The sequence below is a fragment of the Abrus precatorius genome, unplaced genomic scaffold (genome assembly GCF_003935025.1).
Source record: "Abrus precatorius isolate BTA unplaced genomic scaffold, Abrus_2018 Scaffold5, whole genome shotgun sequence".
NCBI lineage: Eukaryota > Viridiplantae > Streptophyta > Magnoliopsida > Fabales > Fabaceae > Abrus > Abrus precatorius.
Genome location: NW_020874395.1, coordinates 17650670 through 17676727, shown reverse-complemented (window position 1 = coordinate 17676727; position 26058 = coordinate 17650670). Strand labels below are relative to the sequence as shown.

Genomic DNA, 26058 nt, shown 5'->3' with positions numbered 1-26058 from the left:
AAGTATGAATAGAAAATAAGAGAGCAGGGAGAGAGAAAAGAGTTTTATAAATTTATATATAAGTCATCTACGCCTCTTTTTTTATTTCATTAATTGAATTTTTTTGTTGATTAGCGCTAAGTTCCATAAAAATGCTTGCTTTTTTTGAAATATCCTACACAGTTCCTATAGGTTGTAGAACTTACATACACATGGAAGCAAGACAAATATAATTTTTTCAAGGAATTCCTCCATCGAATAAGTTAGATGTGTGACATTAGGTAGCTGGAACAAAAAATAGGAAGAGTATATGGCTTTGAGTTGGAGTCCTATGAAGTAGTTGGTATAACACCCCCATTTTTATATTAGTTATAATTGCACAATGTGTTAAATCTATATGTGAATGGGTATTGGAAGAGTTTTGTAAGTATTGGAACTGTGGGAATTCTCATTGTAGCGAAATAATTCTCGCTGTAACAAGATAAGACTCGCTGTAGTGAAAGTAAGGCGGTGGAGTCAAGTATTAGGATGAAATGTTCTGGAGCATTATCGTTGTAGCGAGGATAGAAAAAAAATGCAAAAAAACATATGCATATTTTGTTTGATATTTTTACTGTAGCGAGAGTCATCTTGCTGTAGCGAGAGATAACTCGCTATAGCAAGTATGTTTCGAGTAATCTCTCACTGTAGCAAAAAGTGATTCGTTGCAGCAAGAATATTGCGATTTTAAGGGTATTTAAGAATTCTTCAGCATAAAATTTCATGTCTTCATCCATTTCACATTCCTTCTTTCAACTCTTTGAACTCCCTTAAAACACTAATTGTCCTTCAAATCTAGGATTGTACTTCCAAGAGATCTTAAGGAGAAGTCCGTTTTTGAATGATATGTCTCTTTAGACCTTCATTTGAAGGTAAGGATAGCTTTATTTTATCCTTATATTATAGGTTGTATGTTGAGCTCATGAGAGCCTTATTATATAGCACTATCTAACAATATATGTATAAATAATAAGTGTTAGTGAAGTAAGATTGTTGATATATATGTGTTTGATTAGTTGGTTGACTAATTATACTGTGTTTACATGAGTTATATGATTAGATGACATGATTGTACAACTAGATGAACACTTGTTGTTATATTTTGAATATGTTGAATGTGATAATGTATTAATTGGACTGAAATATTTATATTGTATTGTTGATATACGTTTGAAAAGATTATGATAAACACGATGTCGTGATTAAGAAACTTGTCATTATAATGGAGTCATGTACTAACATGATGAGCAATCTGGAATTGGTCTGGAAGTTTTAGTAAGCGCGATCTTGTGATTGGATTATGAAACAATTACGAAAATTAGATGGATCTAGTGTTGATAGTTACATAGTTTGGAGGCGATGCGAATATCTTGGAAAAATATAGAATGGTGAGTGACATTTGCAATTGTGTACACATTATTGTTTATTGTTGAGAGCGAATGCACTACATTGCCTCACACTCATTTCTCGACTAGACTCTTGACTATCTTTTGTTAAGGGACTCATGATTGCATACGTTGTATCCATGTTGCATGAGCTAATCGGTGACTATTTACCTGGTTGAGTAACACCTCAGGAACTGCTGGAGGCATCGCTTGACTATAATCACAGTGCACTGAAAGTGCTTCTTTAGAAGAGACACTATAATGTTGTGATGGATTGTATCAACACTTGTTATAGTATGAAAATTTGTGTTATATGGCCTTGTGACATGAACTGATATCTTATTTTATGCTTATGATTATACTGTGGTGATATATTATATTATGATTATGAAATTACTTTAACGCATGATGTGATGTGTCTATTTTATGCTTGAGTGGTAGAATAAACGCTCACTCTTACGTAACATTGCAGTGAATAAGGATGACGACGCCTCAAAGGAAAATTAGAATTGTAGACAATTTTGCAAGATGTAGATTAGATTATATTTTTAGGGAATACATATGTATTGTTCATTTAAATTTCAGAATATATTTTGAAGATAATCATGAATGTATTTTAGAAGTAATCTATAATTGTGCCATCCCTTTTAATTTTTCTACCAATTGTCACATTCATTAGACTCTTAGTTTTTATTTATACTGGGAAATAGAGATGCCTTCTTAGATCATGAATAATATTTTTACTTATCATGATCATGATTCATTGGAAAGACCTAATAGCTATACCTTTGAGAGATTCTCTAGTCCAGAAGTAGTGGCAAACCCTGATGCTACCTACCTTGGAAAGAATAATGAATTGACTGTTGAAGATTTGGCAAAAATAAATAGTTGCCTTAATATAGATTTAGTTTATATAATTTCAGTACGTGGGATTAGACTTGAACTGTTATGTAATATATTTTAATAATAATTTATAAATGTAATATATTATATATTGTAATAAGGACCTTGAGTTGATAAATACTGTATTTCAATATCTTTTATGCAGTTCTAAATTTTTGCCTTTTTAAATGAATTCTTTATTTTTGAACGATCATATTTTTGGATTTTGTTCACTTTTTTTAAATAGTAATTCAATTATTTCTCATATATTTGCATAAATTACAATATATTTATGATATAACATATAGGGTGTTACAGTTGGAAGACCTTATAATGGCTCAAGTTTTTAGTGGGTACGGAGAGAGGAACCTCAAAAATTAAGAAAGAAATTAAAAGAATAACTTTCTTAGACTGTAAATACTGGGAGATATTCAATTGAATAAGTAATTGTTACAAAAAAAAAATGATAGAAAAGATGAATTCTTAACCTTCTGAGTTACAACAATGTAACCTATTCGTGAAGAAGTAACAAATGGAGAGTTAAAATGAAAAATTTAATGTTTGTTATCTTATATTAAATATCATATATTTTTCTATGCATACATGAAGTTAGAGATTTATGTAGTGTGTATTGTATATGAAATGAGAGACTTTAACCATTTGTATTATATTCTAGAGAATTACTTGTTACTGTGGATGGAGTTAAACGCTTATGTTATGTGTATTATATATAAAATATGTCCATCGTATCTCAACATTGTTATTACTAGTGACATATCTATGTATATTAAAAAAAATTTGATTAATTTTAAATTTATTTTTAAACTAAAAATTAATATTTAAATTATTAGTGATCAATTTTGATCCTAGGATGTTCTATGTGTCAATTTTAACTTTACTCATGAAAATAGTTGCTATACCTATCTCTAAAATTTGTTACCAAATCATCTTTAAAATTAAAATTTATCTCAAAATTGATCACAAATTTTATTTCTAAATTAGTTACTAAAATTAGTTTCAAGAAAAATTCAGTCACGAATCAATCTCTAAAATTAATCACTCAATCAAGTTTTAAAATTAATTATTAATTCAATTTTTAAAATCGAACAAGTTGCTAATAAATTTAGCGAGCAAAATTTTTATATTAATAATTAAAAAATTAATCACAAATTACTATTTTTTTTATTGTATGTAAAAGTTAGAAAAAAATATTAAATTATTTTAATAATTAATATAACATAATTCTAATTAAAAATTTAATACGATAGTTATTAAATATAAAATATAAGAACAATGGATATAATTGTAAATCCAGTTGTAATGCACTTGTTCAGACGAAATAAATGTGAAAAAGAAGGCGCTGCTGCTAAAATAGGTTTACAGTCCCTTGCTAAAATAGGTTTGCAGTCTCTCTCATTTTACGTGCGATAGCACTTTCTCCGGAGACCAGAAGAAAGATGAGTTGGGAAAATATTCGAAGGTCGTGAATACCAGAGAAGATCACATCAAAGCTAATACGGATTCAGGTTAGTGCTTCAAACTTTGAGTTGCGTGAGAATCATAAAAATTAAGAAAAGTAATTTCATAACAGTGGGATAAAAAAATGGAAATTACTTAACGGAATAAATCCAAAAGAAGAAATGGCAGAGAGCTCGCATTCAAGAAAAAGGAAGGGAAAGAACGCTAGAGACAAAAATAAAGAGATTGTAATGAGTGAACAAGACATGGAAGCAGCAAGGATTTACGAGGAGCGTTTATTGCAACTAACTGTTTGTGTGAGAGCCATTGTGAAAGACGGCAAATTGAGCAAGCCGTTTGAGAAGCGACTGGGAGGAAACGACGATGCGTGGAACCTCATATTTCGCGAGCCGGAGTTTGAAGAAATGGTGACAGAGTTCTTGAAAGAAGGTGACGACGACAGTGATCTTAAAAACACGTTTCCAGTGACGGTGTACGACGTAGGTGGACACGAGTACTACATGATGTTGAAGAAATGGACGACACAACGTTACTTTGTGCTTAATCGAGGATGGAGCACTTTCCGTGAAGAACATGGCTTGGTTGAAGGCGATTCCATCACTATGTGGACGTTTCGCCGCGTTGTAAGGGACATTTTTTGCTTCTATATTACTGCTAGAAGAGTTTTTCCTAGACCCAATCGCTGAACATGCTCTGCCTCTGATATGCATGCATCCATCCATCACTCTTTTCACCCTATATGCCTTTCTTAGTTTCCCATTTTCTATAATATGCATCAATAATTTGATGTTAGGAATATAGACCTTTTTTAGTTTGTATAATTTAATTCAAATAGAATTGCTTGTTAATAAATATGTCTTTGATTTAGAAAAAATAAGAAAATAAAATGCATGTCTTCCTCTACCTGTTTGGCACCCATTTGTTTGTAATCTTTCGTAATATCAAAGACTATTACATAATATTCAAAACACTGTACCAAGCTAATGCATTTGTCAAATAATCTTTAAGACCTTTTTGCCCTGAACTAATTAATATATTTGTATTTATAAAGTTTGCTTCACATCATATTTTTAAGGTTTGGCTTATTTTCAAGTTTAAAATATACAGTTTATTTTAAAAGAGGAATTGGACCCATATTACCTAATGAACTGGCATGATCATCATATAATTTTCTGTCTATGACGACTGGTGAATCGAATATCCTCCAAGCTACCTTCCGTTTTGGTTCGGAAAACGCATTGGCTTTCACTCAAGTTCGAGGATGCATTAAACAAAGGAAAAAATGCAAGTTACAGACGAAAGGTAGATGTTCATTGGCAAATAAAGAGAATGCAAGCTATGCAAAAACGGATTTCACTCATTTACAACTTGTTTGGCTTTATTGAAACACGTGGTATGCCCGAAGACTGTCAAGAAGCCTTTTCTTCCCTATCGGGATGATCGTAGTAAAATTCTACTCTTCCCCACCAGTGAATTCGTTGGTGTGTATTATAGCGAAGAATTAAAGTATGCGCGAGACATAGGCTACCAGATCATTCCTCGCTACTTATTTGAAAAGAAGAACAGTTTCCATTCGTTTGCTAAATGTTCTTCATCAAGACCATCTTATAATGTCACCTTAGAGTTTAACATAATTTATTTGTGATCCAACCGCATTAGAGTTGGGCGGTTGGCAAATTATAATCCAACCATGCTAAAACTCGACAACTTTACATTTTTTTTCCGGTTTAACCTACAACTTGATTCCCTCTTTACATAAATAAAAATGAAAAATACTCACGTACGGTAGATATTACATATATGATTAATCACTTGTAACGCGCACACACACTTTTCCAGTGCAGTTATTTTAACACCTCAGCTTAAGTAATAATTTATAAATTTATGAATTGTAAACACTCCTATTTTTATAAAAGCATTTTGTGATAATTTATGAATAATTTAAATATAATTAAATAATTTTTCATCATAATATAGCTTACTAAGTAAAATTTGAACAACATTAAACAATTATTTTATTTGTACTACTGAAATACATAAATACAATATTTATAATTTATGATCAAAATACATTAGAAATTGAATTATATAATTACCAAAAGAATAAAAATCAAGGTATATTAGATTCTAATGGGCATATCACTCCCACATAACAACTTAGAGAATATGATCATAGTTTGAATTAATCTAGCTTTTTTTTTTTAAGATAATCATACTCTATTTCGTGTAAATATAAGTAAAATGAGGTTTCTACTCACCACTATAAAATTAAATTGAAATAAAAATTTAATAAATTCGCAGTAGATCAAACAATAAGTCAATCACATCATTAATATTTATAACATATATTAAGATCATATTAATTCATAAATTTTTTACACTGAGTAGTATATTATAATACATGCATTATATTACACCAATTAGTGTTACAACACATGTGTTATAATTACATCATTGATATATTACAACATATATATTATAATCATACCAATCAATATGATATAACTCATATATTATAAGCATACAATCATTGTGTCATAACACATATATTACAATTTTACAATCATTACTCCTAGGATCCCTTAAGGTCTTTTATAAGTATAGATAGTCGTTGACTAGTCGGATCAACATAGATACATGTCCACTTCGCCCCTTCTATAAAAGGTATAGTCATAAGTCTAGTCAAGATATAAGTGTGAAGACTATAATGTTTTCGTTTCAACAATTTATGTGTATCCACTACGAATACCATTCATCACCCTCATTACTCCAGATTTTCCAAATCTTCCCTGAACTCTATACTCATAGTGTATCTCTATAACTATTCATACTTATTTTTTGTCACTTTTTCATGACTCACATTTGCTTAGCAATTCTCTCTCCATTTTGGTAACACAAGCAACTTCAAATTCGCATTCACGACCATACACACCAATTCTCTTTTCATAATTTCCTTTCACATGCAATCAATTTCACACTTTCTTAATAATTCAAAATATGACATTATACAAATCAATACAATATGTCCAAGATCAACTACCTCTCGACTCAACTCAAATCATATATTTTCAAAAATCATATTTTCACACCTTCAGATAATACTCAAACATATATAAATTCTCAAACAAAAATACACAATCATAATAACATACCATTTAATTATAGTTAAATCATCAAACAATTTGATAGAAATCAAACACCTCTAGACTCAACTCCAACATCATTTTGATGCTATAATTACTTTAAAATACAAATCCTCTATTTTTGAGTTTTGAAACATATCACTATATAATTATTTTGTACTACAACTTTTTTTATATATGTCTTATGCAAACTTCTCACAACACAGTACCATACAACCATCCATTTTAAAATTTATCTATATTAAGAAAATCACTTAAATAACGTCTTACTCATGACTTTTTCTAGAAAACTTTGATTCAAATGACCCTTAAGTCAAACTTTAAAGTTTGGTATATTTTTAAGTTTAGATTTTTAAAGTAAACATCATAATACCACTACCAAACAAAGCATTTGTATAAAAATGAAAGAAAGTTCTTTAGTTAAAGCTATAAATGATGGGATAGAACCTTCCTTACCTCAAAAGATGATTTTTGTAAAAAGCTTTTATGGAAGAGGTTATCTAATGACCAAGTTTTTCCTTTGTATTTAAAGTGTTCCACTTTTGAGAGGAGAGAAAATGGAGAAATAGAAGGGACCTGAGAAGATTGAGCTCCTAGAAACTTACTTGGTATCAAAAGAAAAAGACATATGAGCTTGGATTTAAAGATAATTCATAGTTTATGAGAGTTTTCTATGAAAAAGGTAAGAGATAGTGCAGGGAGAAAATTGAGGAGAGATTACTTGGCTTGTAATACATGTTTTAAAAAAGGAAAGTTTCTTAAATGCCATTTTGGCCCGCCAAATCTCGCTTGAGTGAGAGACATTCTTGCTTGGGTGAGACTTTTTTTTACCTGGGCGAGAACACTAGATGGAACAATTACCCAGTTTTCTGATAATCTCGCTTGAGTGAGAATTGGTCTAAAGAGTTCCCACATTTTCCTTTGCCTTCTCGCCGATTGAGAGGATAGTTAAATTGATATTATCCATTCTCGCATGAGTAAGAGAATAATTAAGCTGATATTATCTATTCTTGCCTGAGCGAGACTCATCTCGTCTGAGCGAAAATGCCCTAAATGTCTGACCTAGAAAATATAATTTCACTTGAGCGAGGCATACCTCACTTGACCAAGATTCTCTATAATTTTCATAATTTTAAAATTTTTTCTATTTAAAATAAAATAACAAATAAAATGAATATGCAATAATAAAAATGAAGGTATTACTATAATGAGTTTCCATGATTTAGTCCCAATTTTGGCTTGCCATTTAGTCCCAATTTTGGCTCGCTTGACATCTAATATTATAAGTATACACTACAACAACAATCCAACAATGCAATAGCACATATATTTCCTTTCACTAAAAAACCAAATAAATTTCTTGTTTCTGATATGTTTATTAGCTACAAGGAATAATTAATAATTACTTTTCCCCTAAATTTTACAAGCTCATGACTTGAAACAGTGATGATGAAATTAATTAAATTTTTAATTTAAGGTGAGCTAGAGAGAGCAGATAATATAATGTTTATGCTCATAAGTATATGTCCGACTTATATCACTTATGGTACAACTATACAAAGTGAGGTATAAATATGAACACATTTGTTTACATGCCCCATTCCTAAGTAAGCATTTTGCCTCCAATGGTACAACTAAACAAAATTTTACTTATACTTTAGTAGAGTGCTATAAGCAATAGGGATGACAATGGATAAAGTACTCGATAGGTACCTGCAAAATTTACTCACAATAAGTAGGGTATTTACTCACTACATGAGTATGAGGATGCATATGGATAAACACTTGTAAATTTTAATGAGGATGAGTATGGGTATAAATATCTAAGTACCAACCTCGACCCATACTCGCATATATATATATATATATATATGCTTAAATTTTATTCTATAACTATGTATTGAATTTTTGTATTATTATACTACTTATGTGAAGTTATATAAGATTAATATAAAAATATATTTAATAATAAAGTAAACCAATAAATTTATTTTGGTTTATATTTTTAATAAAAAAATTTATTTATTATTTTATATCATTTAATTGGGCTAATACAATTTAATTATTACATAGTTGATATGAGATTGACTTTATTAAAAAATATTATTTAAATATGACACACATATAAAATCATTTTCACACAAATATTTTTGTTAGTAAAATTATATTGATATTTAAATTATAAAGTGAATGATAAATAACAAACATATTGTAAATATTTTATAAATTTTACAATCACCTACTATTATCGAAGACTTATTATTTATTGATAATATTTAAATTTTTATTTTTTATATTTTAATTTAAAATAATATTTTCCTATGCAACATATGCATTACAAGCACAATTATAATATATTCAATCAAAATAATATTATTCTTATCATTTATTTACATTCAAAGAAGTTTTTAAAAAGATATAAAATATAAAAAAATATTATTAATTCTTATTTGTTAATTTTTCTTCAGATAAAAATGTATAATTTTTTTAATATACACGTATATTTCTTTATTATAAAAATTTATTGTGACTATTTATCTTTTATTTAAATTCTTTTTTTTAATTTATGTATATTATAAATATTTAATTCATTAAAATAATTTTTTTTAAATTGTATTTTTAATAAAATACTTTCGTATAGTACATGAGTTAAAAATACTAGTATTAATATATATATATATAATTTTAATTAAATATATATTATTTCAATTAAATCTATTATTTTTCTTACAATTTCATATTAAACAAGTTAGATGACTTTATTTAAGTATCAACTAAAGTAGATTACCAAAGTCTTTTTTTTCTTTCTTTTGTAACCATGGCTCATTTTTAATTTGGTATCTTTTGTTCTTAGGCTCACAAAGTATACAATGATGCTAAAATGATAAATCTTTAAAATTTTTCAAAAAAAAAAAAAATAGTGGATTCAAACCTCTTTAAAATAGTCATAGTAAATTTTGAACAATTCTTACATTAGGAAACTCAGTTTCAAGAAACTTCACTTTGTTGACGATGCTTAGAAGTCTATCAGAATATTATTTAACAATTATCAAATTCAATACTTGTTTTCCTTTGACTTTCTCATTTCCTTGTACTCCTACTTAAAATTGTTAGGAAAAATAAAAACTAGTTGTTGGGTTTTTTCCTACAAATACGACAAGTATACCAGGTCTATTGCAACTAATAACCAGTAGAGTATCGGAATATCATCCTCAAAAAATAATTCAAAATGTATTAATTGTTAAGATAAAAATTAATTGAGCTTATATACAACAAAATTGATTGATGATTTTCATAAGATTTTGAGTAACAATTATAATGTAAAACGATAATGTAAAATATAGTAAAATTCAAATTAAAGAAACTGGGATTGAATTTGATCTATCTCCCTCTTTGTACTCTAGTAATTCAACAATAAACATAACAATCATTTCTAGTGAATTTGATGCAAAATACAAAAATCATATATCTCAATTCCTTGAAAATATATTTCTAAGATGATTTCTTAAATGTTGATCTCTCAAGCAATTAACAAATTATCCAACATTATAATCAGGATTTAAAAGTAATCAATAACTTGAAATCTATTCCTAGAGTAACCGGTTATCGAGTAATTTCAATCAGATCCGGATCTAAGTAATATCTTTCCAAATACAACTCATATCTAGGTTCAAGAAGCTATAAAATAGACAAATTCAAACATTAACACAAATTGAAATCACCAAATCAATAGAAATGAAGAAGAAACGGCTATATTTATATAAATTACTGAGAATACATCAAGTTTAAAGATTTACATTCAATCTCATACAAAGTTTAGTTGCTCATTGCAACCATAGTAACAAGAAATAAGATATAAACAAATAAAGTTTGAAGGTTCTTACTTTTTCAAATTTCTTCAACTTCGAGTGATGTATCTCTTCTGATTCTAACTACAAAATATATCAAAAAGGAATCAAAATACTTATATTTATATTTTTTTCTTAAAATATACAAGTAATTGCAAAAGGGGAATTTTAACCAAAAGGTCCAAACATTCAACATGAAAAATGCTCAAATCATCATTTAAAGTTACCCATTTTATACATTTAAAAACTATCCCTTGCTTGTCCTCAAACAAAGTAATTGAATGCACAAACATTTTTACAAGAAACCTTTGAAAATGGTTTGAGATGGAATTAATCATCATTGCTTTTTGTGTTCATCATAATGTTTCAAAAATTTTCAACTAAGGAGCATTGTTCATGATCAAGGATATTGCTTATCCGTTTAAAAGAATCAGAATGCTAGTGCATTTCATTTTTAAGAAAATAAGAGCAACAACATTCAATAATCAAAAGAAAAAGCCTCTCATTCTCACAAATTTAGTTTTTCTCTCACTTTCCTCACTGAATTCCTTATGTTTAGCTTTGCTTTTTACATCTCATCAAACTAAGTACACACAAACGATATGGATCATAGGGTCTTTCAAAGCGGTTGTAACATGGCTAGGCTTACAAATAAATCATTATTTTTTCTAGAATTCAAAGTGAGTTAGAGCATTAGTGCAATCAAGATTACCATTCGTTTGTTGGTTTCAATCTCTATTGTTCCTCACTCTAATTAACACCATATTTTTGTGGATCTTTGGATATTCCCCTATTTGGCTTTTTGGCTCTAGCTATAAACTGTATTTACAAGCTATGCCCTAATCATCTCCATGACTTATGCTGCTTAATAGCAATTAGAAACTCGAGCAAAGTTAACTAAAAAAATTCAGTGAAGTTTATTTACTTATTTACGGCACTCACACTTGCACTCTTTTGGCTAAAATCATTTTTCTTTGATTAACACAAATGAATTGCTCAAATTTTCTAATTAATTATTTCCATGCACAAGACATCCTAACTCTCTTTTACTTAAAACCTCAACTTGTCACATTCACAAAAACCATTTTTCTTTGATCTTTCAAACCAAATCCTAGATTCAGAACACTACCAATTTGAATATCTCCAAACCACATTCACCAAAATAAATGGTACTACTTTGAAAAACCAAGAAGTTTTTCAAAACATTTCCTAACAACTAACATTTGCATTTACTCCACATGACATTATACCTTAGCTAATTCTATACCATATAACTACCAATGCACTTATAACTTGCCAAAATATGCTTCAACCACTGATGATGCTATATATTCACAATATCCAAAATAAAAGTGCAACTCACGACTTAAACACATAGTCAAACACCACATAAACAACAGAAATAACAACACAAAATTATAAACATAAACATAAACTGAATATAAACATGTCCCTCAATTTTTTGTCTTTCTTTGAAAAATTCATCTCTGTATTCTTCCTCTTCCATATCAGCACTAATGTCTTCATCTCTATCTCTATTTCCATCTCTGGTGCCTTCATTAGTTGCTCCAGATGAGCCTACCCCTCCCTAAAATTATGGCATGTCCCTAGGCCACTGCTGAGAAGCTGCAAATTCCTCTAGACTCATATGAGACTTAAAACAATATTTACATAACCAGAATATTTACATCACATAAACAAAGATAAATCTCAGAGCAGTCTTCCCCATAACCAAATACTGAAGATCGGTCTTATTCATTACTCGCATCCCAACTCTCTATCTCGACTAAGTCTTCCAAATCCAGATCTTTGTCTGATCTGAAGTAGCGATTGCCTGAATCAGCTGTGACCTCTGTGCCAGTGACGCGCTCAAAGGTCCATCTAGACGGTCTTTCGAGATGGTCATGATCATGACAGGTGAATAGATAGGTGAGAGTTGCGGGAGTTCTAATGATACCTATATATATGGTCTAATGTATTCTATTCTTAGGAAAATCAAAAGAAATATTGAGAAAGAAATCCATCTTTGCCATAACAAAAGTCCTCGGCTCAGTCTCCACAAGGACAACAAATCTAAAATAACACAGTCTTTGATATTCATTGAATATATAATTGAGCCTATAATGTACTGATCTATCTATTAATCTAATTCTTTCCCGAGGCTCCGTTATTTTGGTTTCCTGAAAATTTTAGTAAAGATGAATGTCTATTCTATCCTTTACAAAAACATTTATCATAGAATCATAGTTTATAATGTAAATACAATACATTCAATTTCACAAATTCATATTACAAACATATTCACATCACACATCATTCAACAATTTATTACTCATTATTCGTTCTCTTATTCTAATATGCACTTCCAGTGCACTGTGATCACAGATATCGATGCCTCCAACATTTCTTGAGGTCTTACTTAACTAGGTAAATAGTCGCCGACTCTATACCCCATTATTCAACTAGGTCTTACTCATTATTCGTTCACATCACACAAATACAACATATACAATAATCGAGCCCCTTAACAAAGGCATAGTCAGGAGTCTAGTCAGAAAACGAGTGTGAGGTCATATGACGCATTCGCTCTCAGAAAGAGTGTGTACACATACGCAAATATCGCTCATCACTCTATGTTTCCCCCATATTTTCATCGTCTCCCGACTCTATACCCCAGGTGTATCTTGTAATTATTCACACTAGATTCAATACATATCCGACTCTTAAGTCATTCTCAGAATTATCTTTTTTCTCGTTCATAAGATCGTGCTTAGTAAAGCACTTCTAGAGTAAGTCCATTCCACTCAAATCCTTGTTATATCATTTCATATTCAGACATATTCCAAAAAGTCATAACATAATCACTCAGCAGGTTTCATAGTATTCCACATTAAGTACTTTTCATATAATGCATATAAGCATATACCAACCATTGAGCCTAAACAATCAATTAGTCCAAACAATCAAACAAAATTTTTTTTCCTTCCTTATTCACACAATAGCTGTCTCGATATATGCTCTAAGAGTACAAAATAAATATTGTAGTATAACGATAAAATAGAGCTCTCCTTACCTCAAAGATGCTTTCACAAAGAGATAATGAAAACGATCAACAATCAACTATGGAAGTTCTCCTGAATACTAAGAGATATCCATAAAAAATAAAAACAGGAAAAAAATCAGAGAAAATCAAGTTTAATCTGAAGAAACTTACTTAAAGTCGCTTAGCTTCAATGTCTAAGCTCAACTTTGAAGAGAAATTGGAGTTTCTGAGGCTTTTATCTAGCTAAAAAAAAGAGAGAGTTCAGAGAAAACTTGAGAGAGAGACGTGAGTTTAGAATGAAGTAAAATTTTCATGCTAAAAATCTCTTAAATACACCTCAGCCTTGCGCGCTCTCGCTTAAGTGAGGAACATCTTGCTTGAGCGACAACATCTCACCTGAGCGACGGGTATCTCACTTGAGCGAGATATGCTGACAGTGGTCTCGCCCACTATTTTCTGATAAGCTCGCTTAAGCGAGCTCCATCTCGCCCCTGAGCGAGATAATGTCCAGAGAGCAGAATCTTTCTCCTATGAGTCCTCACCTAAGCGACCTATCTCACCTAAGCAATATTACTCTCGCCTGGGTGAGGTGATAGTTGTGCTGCATTTATCTTATCTCGCTTGTGTCAGATTGCCTTGCAACAATGTATTTTTGTATGCTTAATCTCGCTTGGGCGAGATTTACCTCACTTAAGCGAAATATCCTGCACCAAACTCCTTCCAAAAATCCTCTATACTCTTATCTAAATGCACTCTAATATTGCTTAATATTTAACAAAACATAAATTATAGAAAATGAAAAGAGGATGTTACACTACTCTTACCTTTTTAGGAATTTCGCCCTCGAAATTCACTGATTGAAGAAGAGATGAGGATACGCTTCCTTCATTTTGTCTTTCGGTTCACAAGTGGTATCTCCTTCATCACTTGCGTTCCAGATCACCTTTACCAATGAAATATCTTTACCCCTTAGCTGTTTGATTCGATGATCCACAATCTTCACAAGGAAAACATCATATGACAAATTCTCGTGAACTTGGACAGGATCAAATTCAATTACATGAGAAAGGTCTAGAATGTATTTCCTCAATTGCGATACATGAAACAAAGGATGCAAATTGGACAGATTTGGGGGTAAGGCAATATGATAGGCTACAGGACCAACTTTACTCAGAACTTCGAATGGTCCAATGAATTTAGGAGATAGCTTTCGAGATTTCAATGCCCTACCAACTCCAGTAATGGGTGAGACTCTCCAAAACACATGATCGCCAACTTGAAATTCTAATGCCTTCTTTTGCTGATCATGGTAGCTCTTTTGTCTATCTTGGACAACCTTTATCTTTGCTCTAATCATCTTCACTTGATCATTTTGTTTCTATACTACATCAGGCGCATACAGAATTGTTTCTCCAACTTTGTACCAACATAGGGGAGTTTGACATCTTCTTCCGTATAATGCTTCATAGGGTGTCATTCTGATGCTTGCATGATAACTATTATTGTACGTGAATTCTACCAAAGATAGACATTCATCCCATATCCCTTGCTACACCAGCCCATTTGTTTGATGATGATATGATGAACTAAGCTTCATCTATAGAAACATTTCAATTTCGAACAAATTTTACAAGTTCAATCATAAAACTTATGCACAAAGAACCTAATAGACTTGTAAAAGCAATCATAATGGCTCTACCACTCTCACCACAACATGAACAATTCAACTTCTAGCCCCTAAGGTTCATGAGAACATCAAGATCATAGGGTTCAAGAAATTGTTAAAGAACCCTCAATTCCACTTTGGTACCCTTTTAATCAATGAATCACATTTTTAAAATCATAGGGTTCAAGGAAACTAGGTGAAACTATGCATATAGAACTATTACACTTATTTCTCATCAAAACGCCAAAAATATTCCTTCTAATTACCCTAGATCTACATTTCAAAACTTTAATTTCCAAAATAACCCAATTAGAAACCTAGGGTCCATGAAGAAATGTTGCCCTTATATCCCAAAACACCACAACCATCAATTTTCCTTTAATTTTAGTATCATATTATAACCCTACCTGTCAATGTTCCCCGTTTTAGGGTTCTAGGGTTTGAAAATCCACAAGGGAACCCATCACAAAAGGATTAATTACACACATCAACAACAAAACACACCTTTGCGTTTCAAAAATTAATTTCTAAAGAGTTTATATAGAAAAACCTAGGGTTCATTGTGCAGATTCTTGAGTGAGTGAGAGTGAAACATGAGTGATTTTTGGTGGAGAGGAGGATTTGAGAGCAATAAAGGAAGATGGCACATTTTATGTCTCTCGCTACAGTGACGCCTTCTCGCTGTAGTGAAAGGGCGATAGAATGCCACCTTTTTCTTTAAAGGTCTTTCTGTTACAGCGAGAGCCTTCTCGCTGTAGCAAGAAGATAACAATTTCACTCATTTTTCAGAAAGCTCTCTCACTACAGCAAGGACCTTCTTGCTGTAGCAAAAATATCAGAAACTTTTGTTCATTTTTGTCTAGTTTTTTAGCTGTAGCAAGAGGAGTCTTGCTACTGTGACAGTATTCTCGCTACAGCGAGGGTTGCCACACTACAGCACAGCTTTCTCGCTACAGCAAGAAGTGATCTTTCCTAGTAGCTTGATTGAGTTTTTTGTAGTCAATACACATTCTTCAGCCAATAACTGTTCTTGTTAGAATCAATTCATCCTTATCATTTCTGACCACAGTCATCCTTCCTTTCTTTGGGACTACCTGGACTGGACTAACCTAGACACTATCTGAGATAGGATAAATCATTCTTTCATCTAAAAATTTCATCACTTCCTTGTTCACCACCTCTTTCATGGTAGGATTCAGATGGCTCTGAGGTTGAGCTACTAGTTTGAAATCTGCTTCCATGTGAATTTTGTGCATTTAGTACTAGGGACTAATACCTTTAGGATCTGATAAAGTCTAACCTATAGCTCTTTTGTTTGCTTTCAATACTAAAATCAATTTTTCTTCATCTCTTTTTGACAATGCACTGCTAATCACTACTGGTTTTTTTTCCTTCATCTCCTAGAAACACATATTTAAGATGTGAAGGTAACATTTTCAACTTTAATTTCTACTCCTTTATCTTCTCTTCTTGAGATAAATTTTCATGGTGAGCTTCCTGTGGAAATAGTTCTTTAGAGGATTTTAAATTCTTCAAACAATCTTCAATCTCCTTTTTCTCCTCTTCATTTCAATATTGATAAGCTTTAATTAAAGCTTTTTCCAATGGACTGGACTTGTGCAATTGTTTCTTCTCCACCATGCATAACTCATAAATAACATCCATCTTAAAACATTGTTGTTTGTCTTTAGGATGGTGCATAGCTTCAAAGACATTAAAATTGACCTCTTCATCATGAACTCTCACCTTTAGTTTTCCATTATCCACATCAATAATTACTTTGGCAGTCTTCATGAAAGGCCTTCCTAAAATTATAAGGACTTTCATATCTTCTTCTATATCCACAATTACAAAATCAACTAAAAATACAAATTTATCCACCTTTATCAAGACATCCTTTGCTACACCATAAAGAAATTTCATAAATCTATCTTCTAGTTGCAAAGTCATTCTTGTAGGTTTAATCTCTAGCTCCCTAATCCTTTTTGATGTGGATAGTGGCATTAGGTTGATGCTTGCTCCTAGATCCAACAAAGCCTTTCCCACAGGCAATGCACCTATGGTCATTGGAATTGTGAAACTACTTGGATCATTTGTTTTTAGAGGCAAGGATTTTGAATTATTGCACTGCAACCTGTCTCTAATTCAACTATCTCCTCTAAGAATCTTCTTTTCTTTGTGAGCAACTCTTTCATGAATCTAGGATAGGTTGGCATCTACTCCATAGCCTCCATGAAGGGAATATTAATCTGCAATCTTTTAAAAATGTCCATGAATCTGGTAAATTATCTGTCATTGTCTTTCTTGGAACGAATCTTAGGATATAGTAAGTCTTTCAATTGTGAAAGCTCACCCTTATCCTTCCTTTTATCACTCTCATTTTTTCTTTTTCTTCTTTTACTTTCTTTTTCTCACTATATACAATTCTCTCATTATTTCTTTCAACTTCTTCCTCATTTCCACTCTTTTCTTTTTCACATTCTTTTCTCTCATTCTCTTCACTCTCCATCACCTCCTCTTCATTTACTAAATGATTACCAATCCCTCTTCCAATCTCCTTACCACTTCTTGTGGTAATTGATTTTAATGCTCCTTTGGGTTGGTTTGTGTGTTGGCAGAGAAATGTCCCGATGTTTGCTGCTTTAAAAGCTGTTTTGCCAACTGCCCCACTTGTGCCTCTAAATTTCTGATGGATGCATCAGTTCTTCTGGTTGGTCATTGACATCTGTATGAACTTCTCTAAGGTATCCTCCAGTTTGGATTATATTTCATGAAGCGAAGGAAAGTGTGGCTGTTTGATAAATGCTTTCTATACTTGGTCCTACATTGTAATTCATGAATGATAATTGAGATTTTTGAGTTATTCATTGAGAGAATTTATTATTAAGTCTATTTTATTTATATTTCAGGAAAAAGGATCAAGAAGTGAGAACTTAAAGGATATTGGGAATTGAAGCAAGAAAAGAACCAGAGATATACACGGGCAAGTACATGGCTATGTACATGAACGTGTATCTCACTGGTTGCATAAATCAAGCACATAATCAAAACAGAGATATACACGGGCAAGTACACGCCTGTGTATATGAGCGTATATCTAACTGGTCGCGTCAATTGAAGTGCATAATCAAAATCAGTGATGTACACGGTCAAAGTACATGGCCGTGTACTTCTTAGAAAAGCTGTGAAGGGCAATTCTTAGAGGCCAGAGATGTACACGGTCAAAGTACATGGCTGTATACATGGGCGTGTACTTTTTAAGAAAGTTATAAAGGGCAATTGTTAGATACCAGAAATGTACACGGTCAAAGTACATGGTTGTGTACATGGGCGTGTACTTTGAACGTGCGTCAGAATTTAAACTTCTGCGAGAAGATGAGTCCTTGGATGACTCATATAAAAGGGAACTTGGCACATAAACCTAAGGGAGGCAATTCTGGGGAAAGACGAAGTCGGTGACGGCTGGAGAATGAAATCAAGTTCTTTAATTCATCTCTTTTGTAATTTTATTTTCAAGATGTTTAGGTTCTAATTTACCTTCGAGTATCTAGACATAATGAATCCTATGTGACCAAATATTCTGAAATTCTTCTTAATGCTATTTCACGTTTTCTTCTCTTGGGTTTAATTGAGTAGTATCAATTATCTTCCATCTTGTTTTCTTGTTTGAATTTGAGTAAAATTCCTGCATGAAATTAACATTGCTCAATTAAAAAGACTTAATGTATTTCTAGAGATAGGAAGACGTAAGTTTTCTGTATTAGAAACAACCCTAATTATGGAATTCATATAACTTAATGCAACCTAGGGGTATTAATTAAGGGAGAGATTCTGATTAATCAACCGAGGGTTATGAATCATTATCCATGAGAAAGATATTGATTTAATTCAGAATTTTCTGCAGTGATAAAGGTTTAGAACTAAGTAGTTGAAGGAGAATTTTAGTTATTTAGACACTTAAAAGGATTTACAATCTAGATACTCGCCTATTTCCCCTGAATACCTTTAGTCATACTTTTCTATAATTTATTATCATAAGAAATCTATTCCTTTTAATTTATTATTCTTCTATTTTTAGCAATTTTATCAACAAAATTTATTTCTCATATTCATTAACAATTGCGCAATTAAGGAAGTAATTCTTAATAACAGTCCTTGTAGATACGACACTTGATACTCTATTTTTCATAATATTACTCTGACAATGGGTACACTTGCCCAGTAATCAGTTTTTACACACCACAGTTGTTGTTGTTGGTATGAAGGTTGGTGATGAAAAGGGGGTAGTCTGTTGGATGGTCCTGCTTCTTGTCTTCACCCATATCCTTGGTTTTGGTTCTGCCTTCAACCCTGTGAAAAATTATTAGAATAAGAATTAGTGTTAGGGTTAGAAAAGTTACCTCCACGAGGTGGGTTACTCAAATAATTCACTTCCTTATTTTCTAAATTGTGAGTTGGGTAAGCACAGTTGCCATTTAGATGATCTCTTCCACATAAATCATATTTAAGCACTTGGTTGGTTGTGGAGTAGACTGAATGAAGTTGTTGTAGTAGCTTGGTCATTTGTTTAGTGAGGGCTTCAATCTGTTGAGTCAAAATTTTATTTTGAGCAAGAATAACATATGATGTGCTCAAATCTAAGACTCTTCTTCTTTGCACTGCCCTTTTATTATGCTGAGCTTACTTATCAGTAGATGAAAGAGCATTAATTATTCTTGTGGCTTGCTCTGCATCTACTGTCATCATTGTTCCACCAACAGCAGCATCCAAAATTATTTTAGTGTCTGGCCGAAGACCATTGCAAAATATGTTCAACTAATCCACATCTTCAAATTCATTGTTAGGATATTTTCTAAGCGAAGACTAAAAACGTTCCCAAGCTTCATAGAATGTTTCCTCTTGACCTTATCTAAAAGTAGAGAAGTCTGATTTTGAACTAACATACTTGTAAGGTGGAAAGAATTTGGTGAGAAATTTCCTTTCCACTTCACTCCAACTTGTTAGGCTCTGATTTGGATGTGACTTCAAGCACTCCTTTGCTTCCTTAATCAGAGAGAATAGAAATAACTTCAGATATGTTGTCTCCTCCTCCTCCTCATCATCAAAACCCATAGTAGACACCAATATCAAAATGGGCATAAGGATCTTTATGGTCATTTCCTGAGAACTGGTGTGAACTAATCAAATTTAGAAAAGCAGGCTTAATTTCCATAGCCCTTGTAGTAGGTGGTACTACTATACTTGAATAATGCCTTGGACCTTGATGCATGGCATAATCACCTAAAGTTCTCCTTGGTGGTGGATTTGCTCTTGGTCCTGCATCTCCTCCATAATTTCCACCATTCCCATTGCCACCTTGGTTATCTTCTCTAGCATCAGTCATTTCTTCTTTTTCTGAGTCTGAGTGAATTTCCAGTGGTTGTGACGTTAAAGATACTCCTTTTTGTGCTTGCTTCTTTTTCTTCCTTGTTGTGCTATTATTTCTCCTGGATGTCCTTTCAATCTCTGGATCAAACAACAATTGATCTGCAGGGGCTTTTCCTCACAATATCATAAACACGAAACTTGAAACAAAAATTAGCAACAAAGAGTAATCAGATAAATGAAACTAAATAAAATTAATTACAATTACTCAATTAACTATACTTAAAAATTAATACAAATTGTACATTGCTCTCCAGCAACGGTGCCAAAAACTTGTTAAATTTTTTTCTTCAAACACGATAAGTGTACCAGGTCTATTACAAGTAATAACCGGTAGAGTACAAGAATATCGTCCTTAAAGAGTAATCCAAAATGTGTTAATTGTTAAGATAAAAATTAATTGAGCTTATATATAATAGAATTGATTGATGATTTTCATAAGATTTTTTTTTTTTATCTTCCTCTCTATACTATAGTAATTCAGTGATAAGCATAACAGTAATTTCCAGTGAATTTGATGTAAAATAAATCATATATCTCAATTCCTTGAAAATATATTTCTAAAATGATTTCTTAAATGTTGATCCCTCAAGCAGTTAACAAATCATCCAATATTATAATCAAGATTTAAAAGTAATTAATAACTTGAAATCTATTCCTAGTGTAACCAGTTATCGAGTAATTTCAATCAAATCTGGATCTAAGTAATATATTTCTAGATATAACTCAAATCTATGTTTAAGAAGCCTATCAAATAGACAGATTCAAACATTAACACGGATTGAAATCACCAAATCAATAGAAATGAAGAAGAAATAACTATATTTATATAAATTACTAAGAATACATCAAGTTTGAAGATTTATATTCAATCCCATACAAATTTTAGCTGCTCATTGCAACCATAGTAACAAGAAATAAGATACAAACGGTGTAGAACATCAAAACTTGAGTATTCCTACTCTTTTTTCTCTGCCACTCTCTCTCTCAAAAACAATATAATGGAATAGTAACTCCCTTGAGTAGCTCAAAAGTTGTGTTGTATACTGGTTTAGACGAAGCTTCTCTCGCTACAGTGATATTTTCTCGCTGTACCGAGACATGAAGATAAAAATTAGTTCATTTTGTTTGTCTTTTGCTACAACGATATGTCTCGCCACTGCGATACGAAGAACTCTCGCTACAACGATGAGTTGTCACTATAGCGCGAGGAGCACAAAATCGCTATAGCGAGGGTATCTCGCTACAACGAGATGTAGCGAAAAATCTCCTGAAACTGCTTTTTTTGCAACTTCATGCTTTATATGCCTTTTTTCTTACTTTTTAAAATTTCTTCAACTTTGAGTGATGTATCTCTTCTGATTCCAACTACAAAATATATTAAAAAGGAATCAACACACTTATATTTACATTCTTTTCTTAAAATATACAAATAATTGCAAAAGTTCCATGTTTAAGGAGAATTTTAACCAAAAGGTCTAAACATTCAACATGAAAAATGCTCAAATCATTATTTTAAATTATCCATTTTATACATTTATCACTAGCCAAGATTTTGCCTTTGATTTTGATTGTTTTCTCTCCTTATTAAACATGATTTGATTAAGCATTGAATTTTTTAGTAATGAAACTTCATAATCCTCGTGAGTAGTTCTTCAAAGATAACTTACTTTAAGAAAAGCCTTTATTCCAATTGTACATAAGTAATATATTTCTTACTCTAAAAAACTGGTAGTGTTATGACTAAGTAATATTACATTTTCAATTCTCAATATAAGTACTGGAGTGTTTAATGGAACTCTCAACCTTACCAAGTCCTTAAAAAATAAATAAAACTTTAATTACCAACTAATAATCATAACTGAAAATCATACTAAGAAATTTCAAACAAAAAAAATCATACTAACGCTTTGAAGAGACTATAAAAAATGAAAGTTAAAACTCATATTATCATTTACACAAACAACTTTTAAATATAAAAAAATTATAAATTAAAATTAATTTTAATTTTACTCATTAATTAAGAATAATTTACAAATAAAATTATTCATAATTAATTGTATAACATTCATGAAATTGTTGAACTTCTTTCTATACGCAATTTTAGAAGAGTATAGCATCGATCACTTTTTCACGGAAGACTATATGTATTGCTACTTCCAGGTGAGCCTCTCTCATAGGAATTGCTATTCACCTAAACTATTACTAACTGAAACCTAAGAACTTCTATAGAAATACAAATGAGAAGGCACTAATTTCTCCTAAATTGCGCTAACGGATTAGTCTCCACCCTGCCGTAGATTCACCTGTAAGTAAAAATAATTAGCTTTTAATAAATTAAATCTAGTTTTATTAAATACATTCCAATTGGATGCTTGAAATTTTTAAAAACACTAAATTTTTAAATCTAGTTTGTTTTGGGTATAGATCGTATCATTAGATCCCCTGTTTAAATGAAGCTTGACATAATTTTACTTTTTTAAAGTGAATCATCAATGTGTACACATATCCTTCGTAATTATAATTATAATAATGTATAGTATCTACTTTTTTATTGTTAAATATCTTGCATAATATTTGTATATTAAATGTGCGTTTGCAATCATTTATATTTATGGGAGTTCCCTAATGCCCCTCGGGCTATGTTTAGAATTAGAATCTAAATAAAGCTTGGAAAGATTTTAAATTAAATAAAGCAACATCAACATAACACATCAAAATAAAGTTACTCGTTATCAATATAACATTAATAATTCATAAAAATTGATTATTTAAATAAATTAAGTCTAGACTGTATAAATATAATATTAATAATTTGCGAATAGTTCACGCAAACATGCAACATTTACTTAAACTTAAATTTTAAGAAATTTATTTTAAATAAATGACCATAATTTTCTTTCAATGAAATTTATAATTACTTAACATGAATTATACATAAGATTATTGATCATAAAATTGGATAAAATGATTGTTTAAAAAAAGTGACAAACTTATAGACTCATTCAAAAAGAAAAAAGAAGAGGGTACATAAATAGAAAATAAAAATGTTAAACTAAAAAATATTATTATTTTCAATTTAAAACAATCTTACTTTATAAATAGGAATGGCAATGAATATGGTATCATAGTACCAATTTTTGCATTCATAGAAAATTACACATACATATATTTAATACATTCATTATTTTTTATTTCTTTTATTATTTTATTATGAATGTGTTTGAAAATATAACTTTTAAGCAAGTACCTATTTAATAAGTTCTTATTATATAATGACTTATAATACGAGCTTGTTTGTAAAAAATTATAAACGTTTTAAAGAAATGATTTCTTAATTTTAATAATCCTTTTGATATAATATATTAAATTTAATAATTTTAAACTTATTTTAATAAGTTTAATTATTAAATTAATCACACAAATTATCATTTAAAAACAATTATTTGATAATTAATATACTAAATATTTAAACAAAAACCGTATAAACCATCAAACTCCATGGAAGAGGAGAAAGAAAAGCTAGATTTGGTAAGTTATATGCTTAAACTGTTTGCAAACTAGATTCCTCTTATTGAAGTTAGTTACTGAAACAAAGAGAAGAAGCCACTTACTCGAAGTCATTCATCCATGTCATTCTCAAGGTTTAGGTATGCTCCCTCCTTCACCCGTCATTGAATTTGATAGGATTTTGGGATGCCTTGTTAAGACTAAGGATGGTTTGTCAATGAAATGATATTGAAAAGCATCGTGTTTATACCTAAAACATATTGATTGACATTTTGTGTAAGGATGGAGAAGTGAGAGAAGCTAAAAATGTGTTGGCTGTGAAGATAAAAGGTGTGAAACCTGGTGTTGTTACTTACAATACTTTAATAAATGGCTATTGCCTACTCAATGAAGTAAAGAATGGAAAACATGTATTCAATGCCATGATCCGAAGTGGTGTAATGCCTAATGTACAAAGCCACAGCATGTTGATTAATGGATTATGCAAGACTAAAAGGTGCATGAAGGTGTGAATCTCCATGAAGAAATGCATTGCAAAAGTATGCTTAATTCACCGATGCTTGGTGCAAATTAGGGAGAATTTCTTATGTCTGAAAGCTTATTAATGAGATGCGTGATAGGGTCAACGTGCTGATATTACCTACAATTCCTTAATGGGCAATTGCATTACTCAATAAGATTATAGACAAGGGCATTCATCCCAATGGGTACACTTGCACTATTTGTAATCGGTGGACTTTGCAATGGGGGAAGACTTAAAGGATGCACACGAGGTTTTTCAAGAGCTTTTGATTAACGGCTTTGTAAGGAGGGCATGTTTGATGAAGCATTGTCCTTACAGTCAAAAATGGAAGAGAATGGTTGCAGTGTATTGCTTTAGATCTATGACAGACACCCCATTTGCAGCCTATTGCTATATCACTGTGATAAAGACTCCTAACTTGTAATTATGAGTGGGCCTGCTAGTTAAAATAAATTTTCTATTTTTTGCATTCTCAATTTTTTTAGAGAGATCCATTTACAAGCAATGGTTCTTCGTTTAATTTCTTAACCGCGGATTAATTTTGTATTAATAGTGATGATTGGTTTTGATGGTAGACCTTGCCTTACGCAATATTGGAACTAGTCACCAGTTTGATTGAACTGAAACATGCAAAATTGTCAAATAAGATGGCACAAATGTGAGAAATATTATTATTTAATTTGATAATTTGATTGTAAATGCTATGCATGTTTTAGAAATGACAAACTAACTTCGGACTTTTCATTTATTTTGAATAGAGCAGATGAAGGTTCTTATCTCGTTATATTGATTTGTCAAAGGATTCTTAAACTAAAAACAGTCAATGTAGCTGCTCTTGATTCTAGCACGTTATTCAGTAAGTCTTTGAGGGTCTAAAAAGAGTTTTCAATCGGTATACGGCGATCCTCCTTCTACTGCGTTGACTGTGTACATAAAATGCAACGTGAATTCAGAATTCCAGTGTCCAAGAGCTGTGATGTGATGCTACAATTGCATGCGGTTGACTACCCTTTAAATAGCACATGCATGTTTTTAGAACAGAGCTATTGATGATCCCACTAACAACTAACATGTCAGTACCGAAAAAAAAGAGACTACTTGGAAATCAATGACAATTGTGGGATTTAACTCTCCAAT

General features: G+C 31.1%; 2 protein-coding genes and 1 non-coding gene across 3 annotated transcripts; 1 reads left to right on the top strand and 2 right to left on the bottom strand.

Annotated features, from left to right (window-relative positions):
* Window positions 1-14648: 14648 nt before the first annotated feature.
* On the bottom strand, window positions 14649-15155 carry LOC113866842. The gene has a single exon (XM_027501641.1). It carries the CDS (start codon window positions 15153-15155, stop codon window positions 14649-14651), a length of 507 nt encoding a protein of 168 aa, XP_027357442.1.
* Window positions 15156-17033: 1878 nt separating this feature from the next.
* On the bottom strand, window positions 17034-17531 carry LOC113866841. Its single transcript, XM_027501640.1, has one exon. The coding sequence runs from the start codon at window positions 17529-17531 to the stop codon at window positions 17034-17036; it is 498 nt and encodes a 165-aa protein (XP_027357441.1).
* A 2764-nt stretch (window positions 17532-20295) lies between these two features.
* LOC113868253 lies at window positions 20296-20402 on the top strand. Its single transcript, XR_003505274.1, has one exon. It is a non-coding gene; the product is annotated as a small nucleolar RNA R71 (small nucleolar RNA).
* Window positions 20403-26058: the final 5656 nt, after the last annotated feature.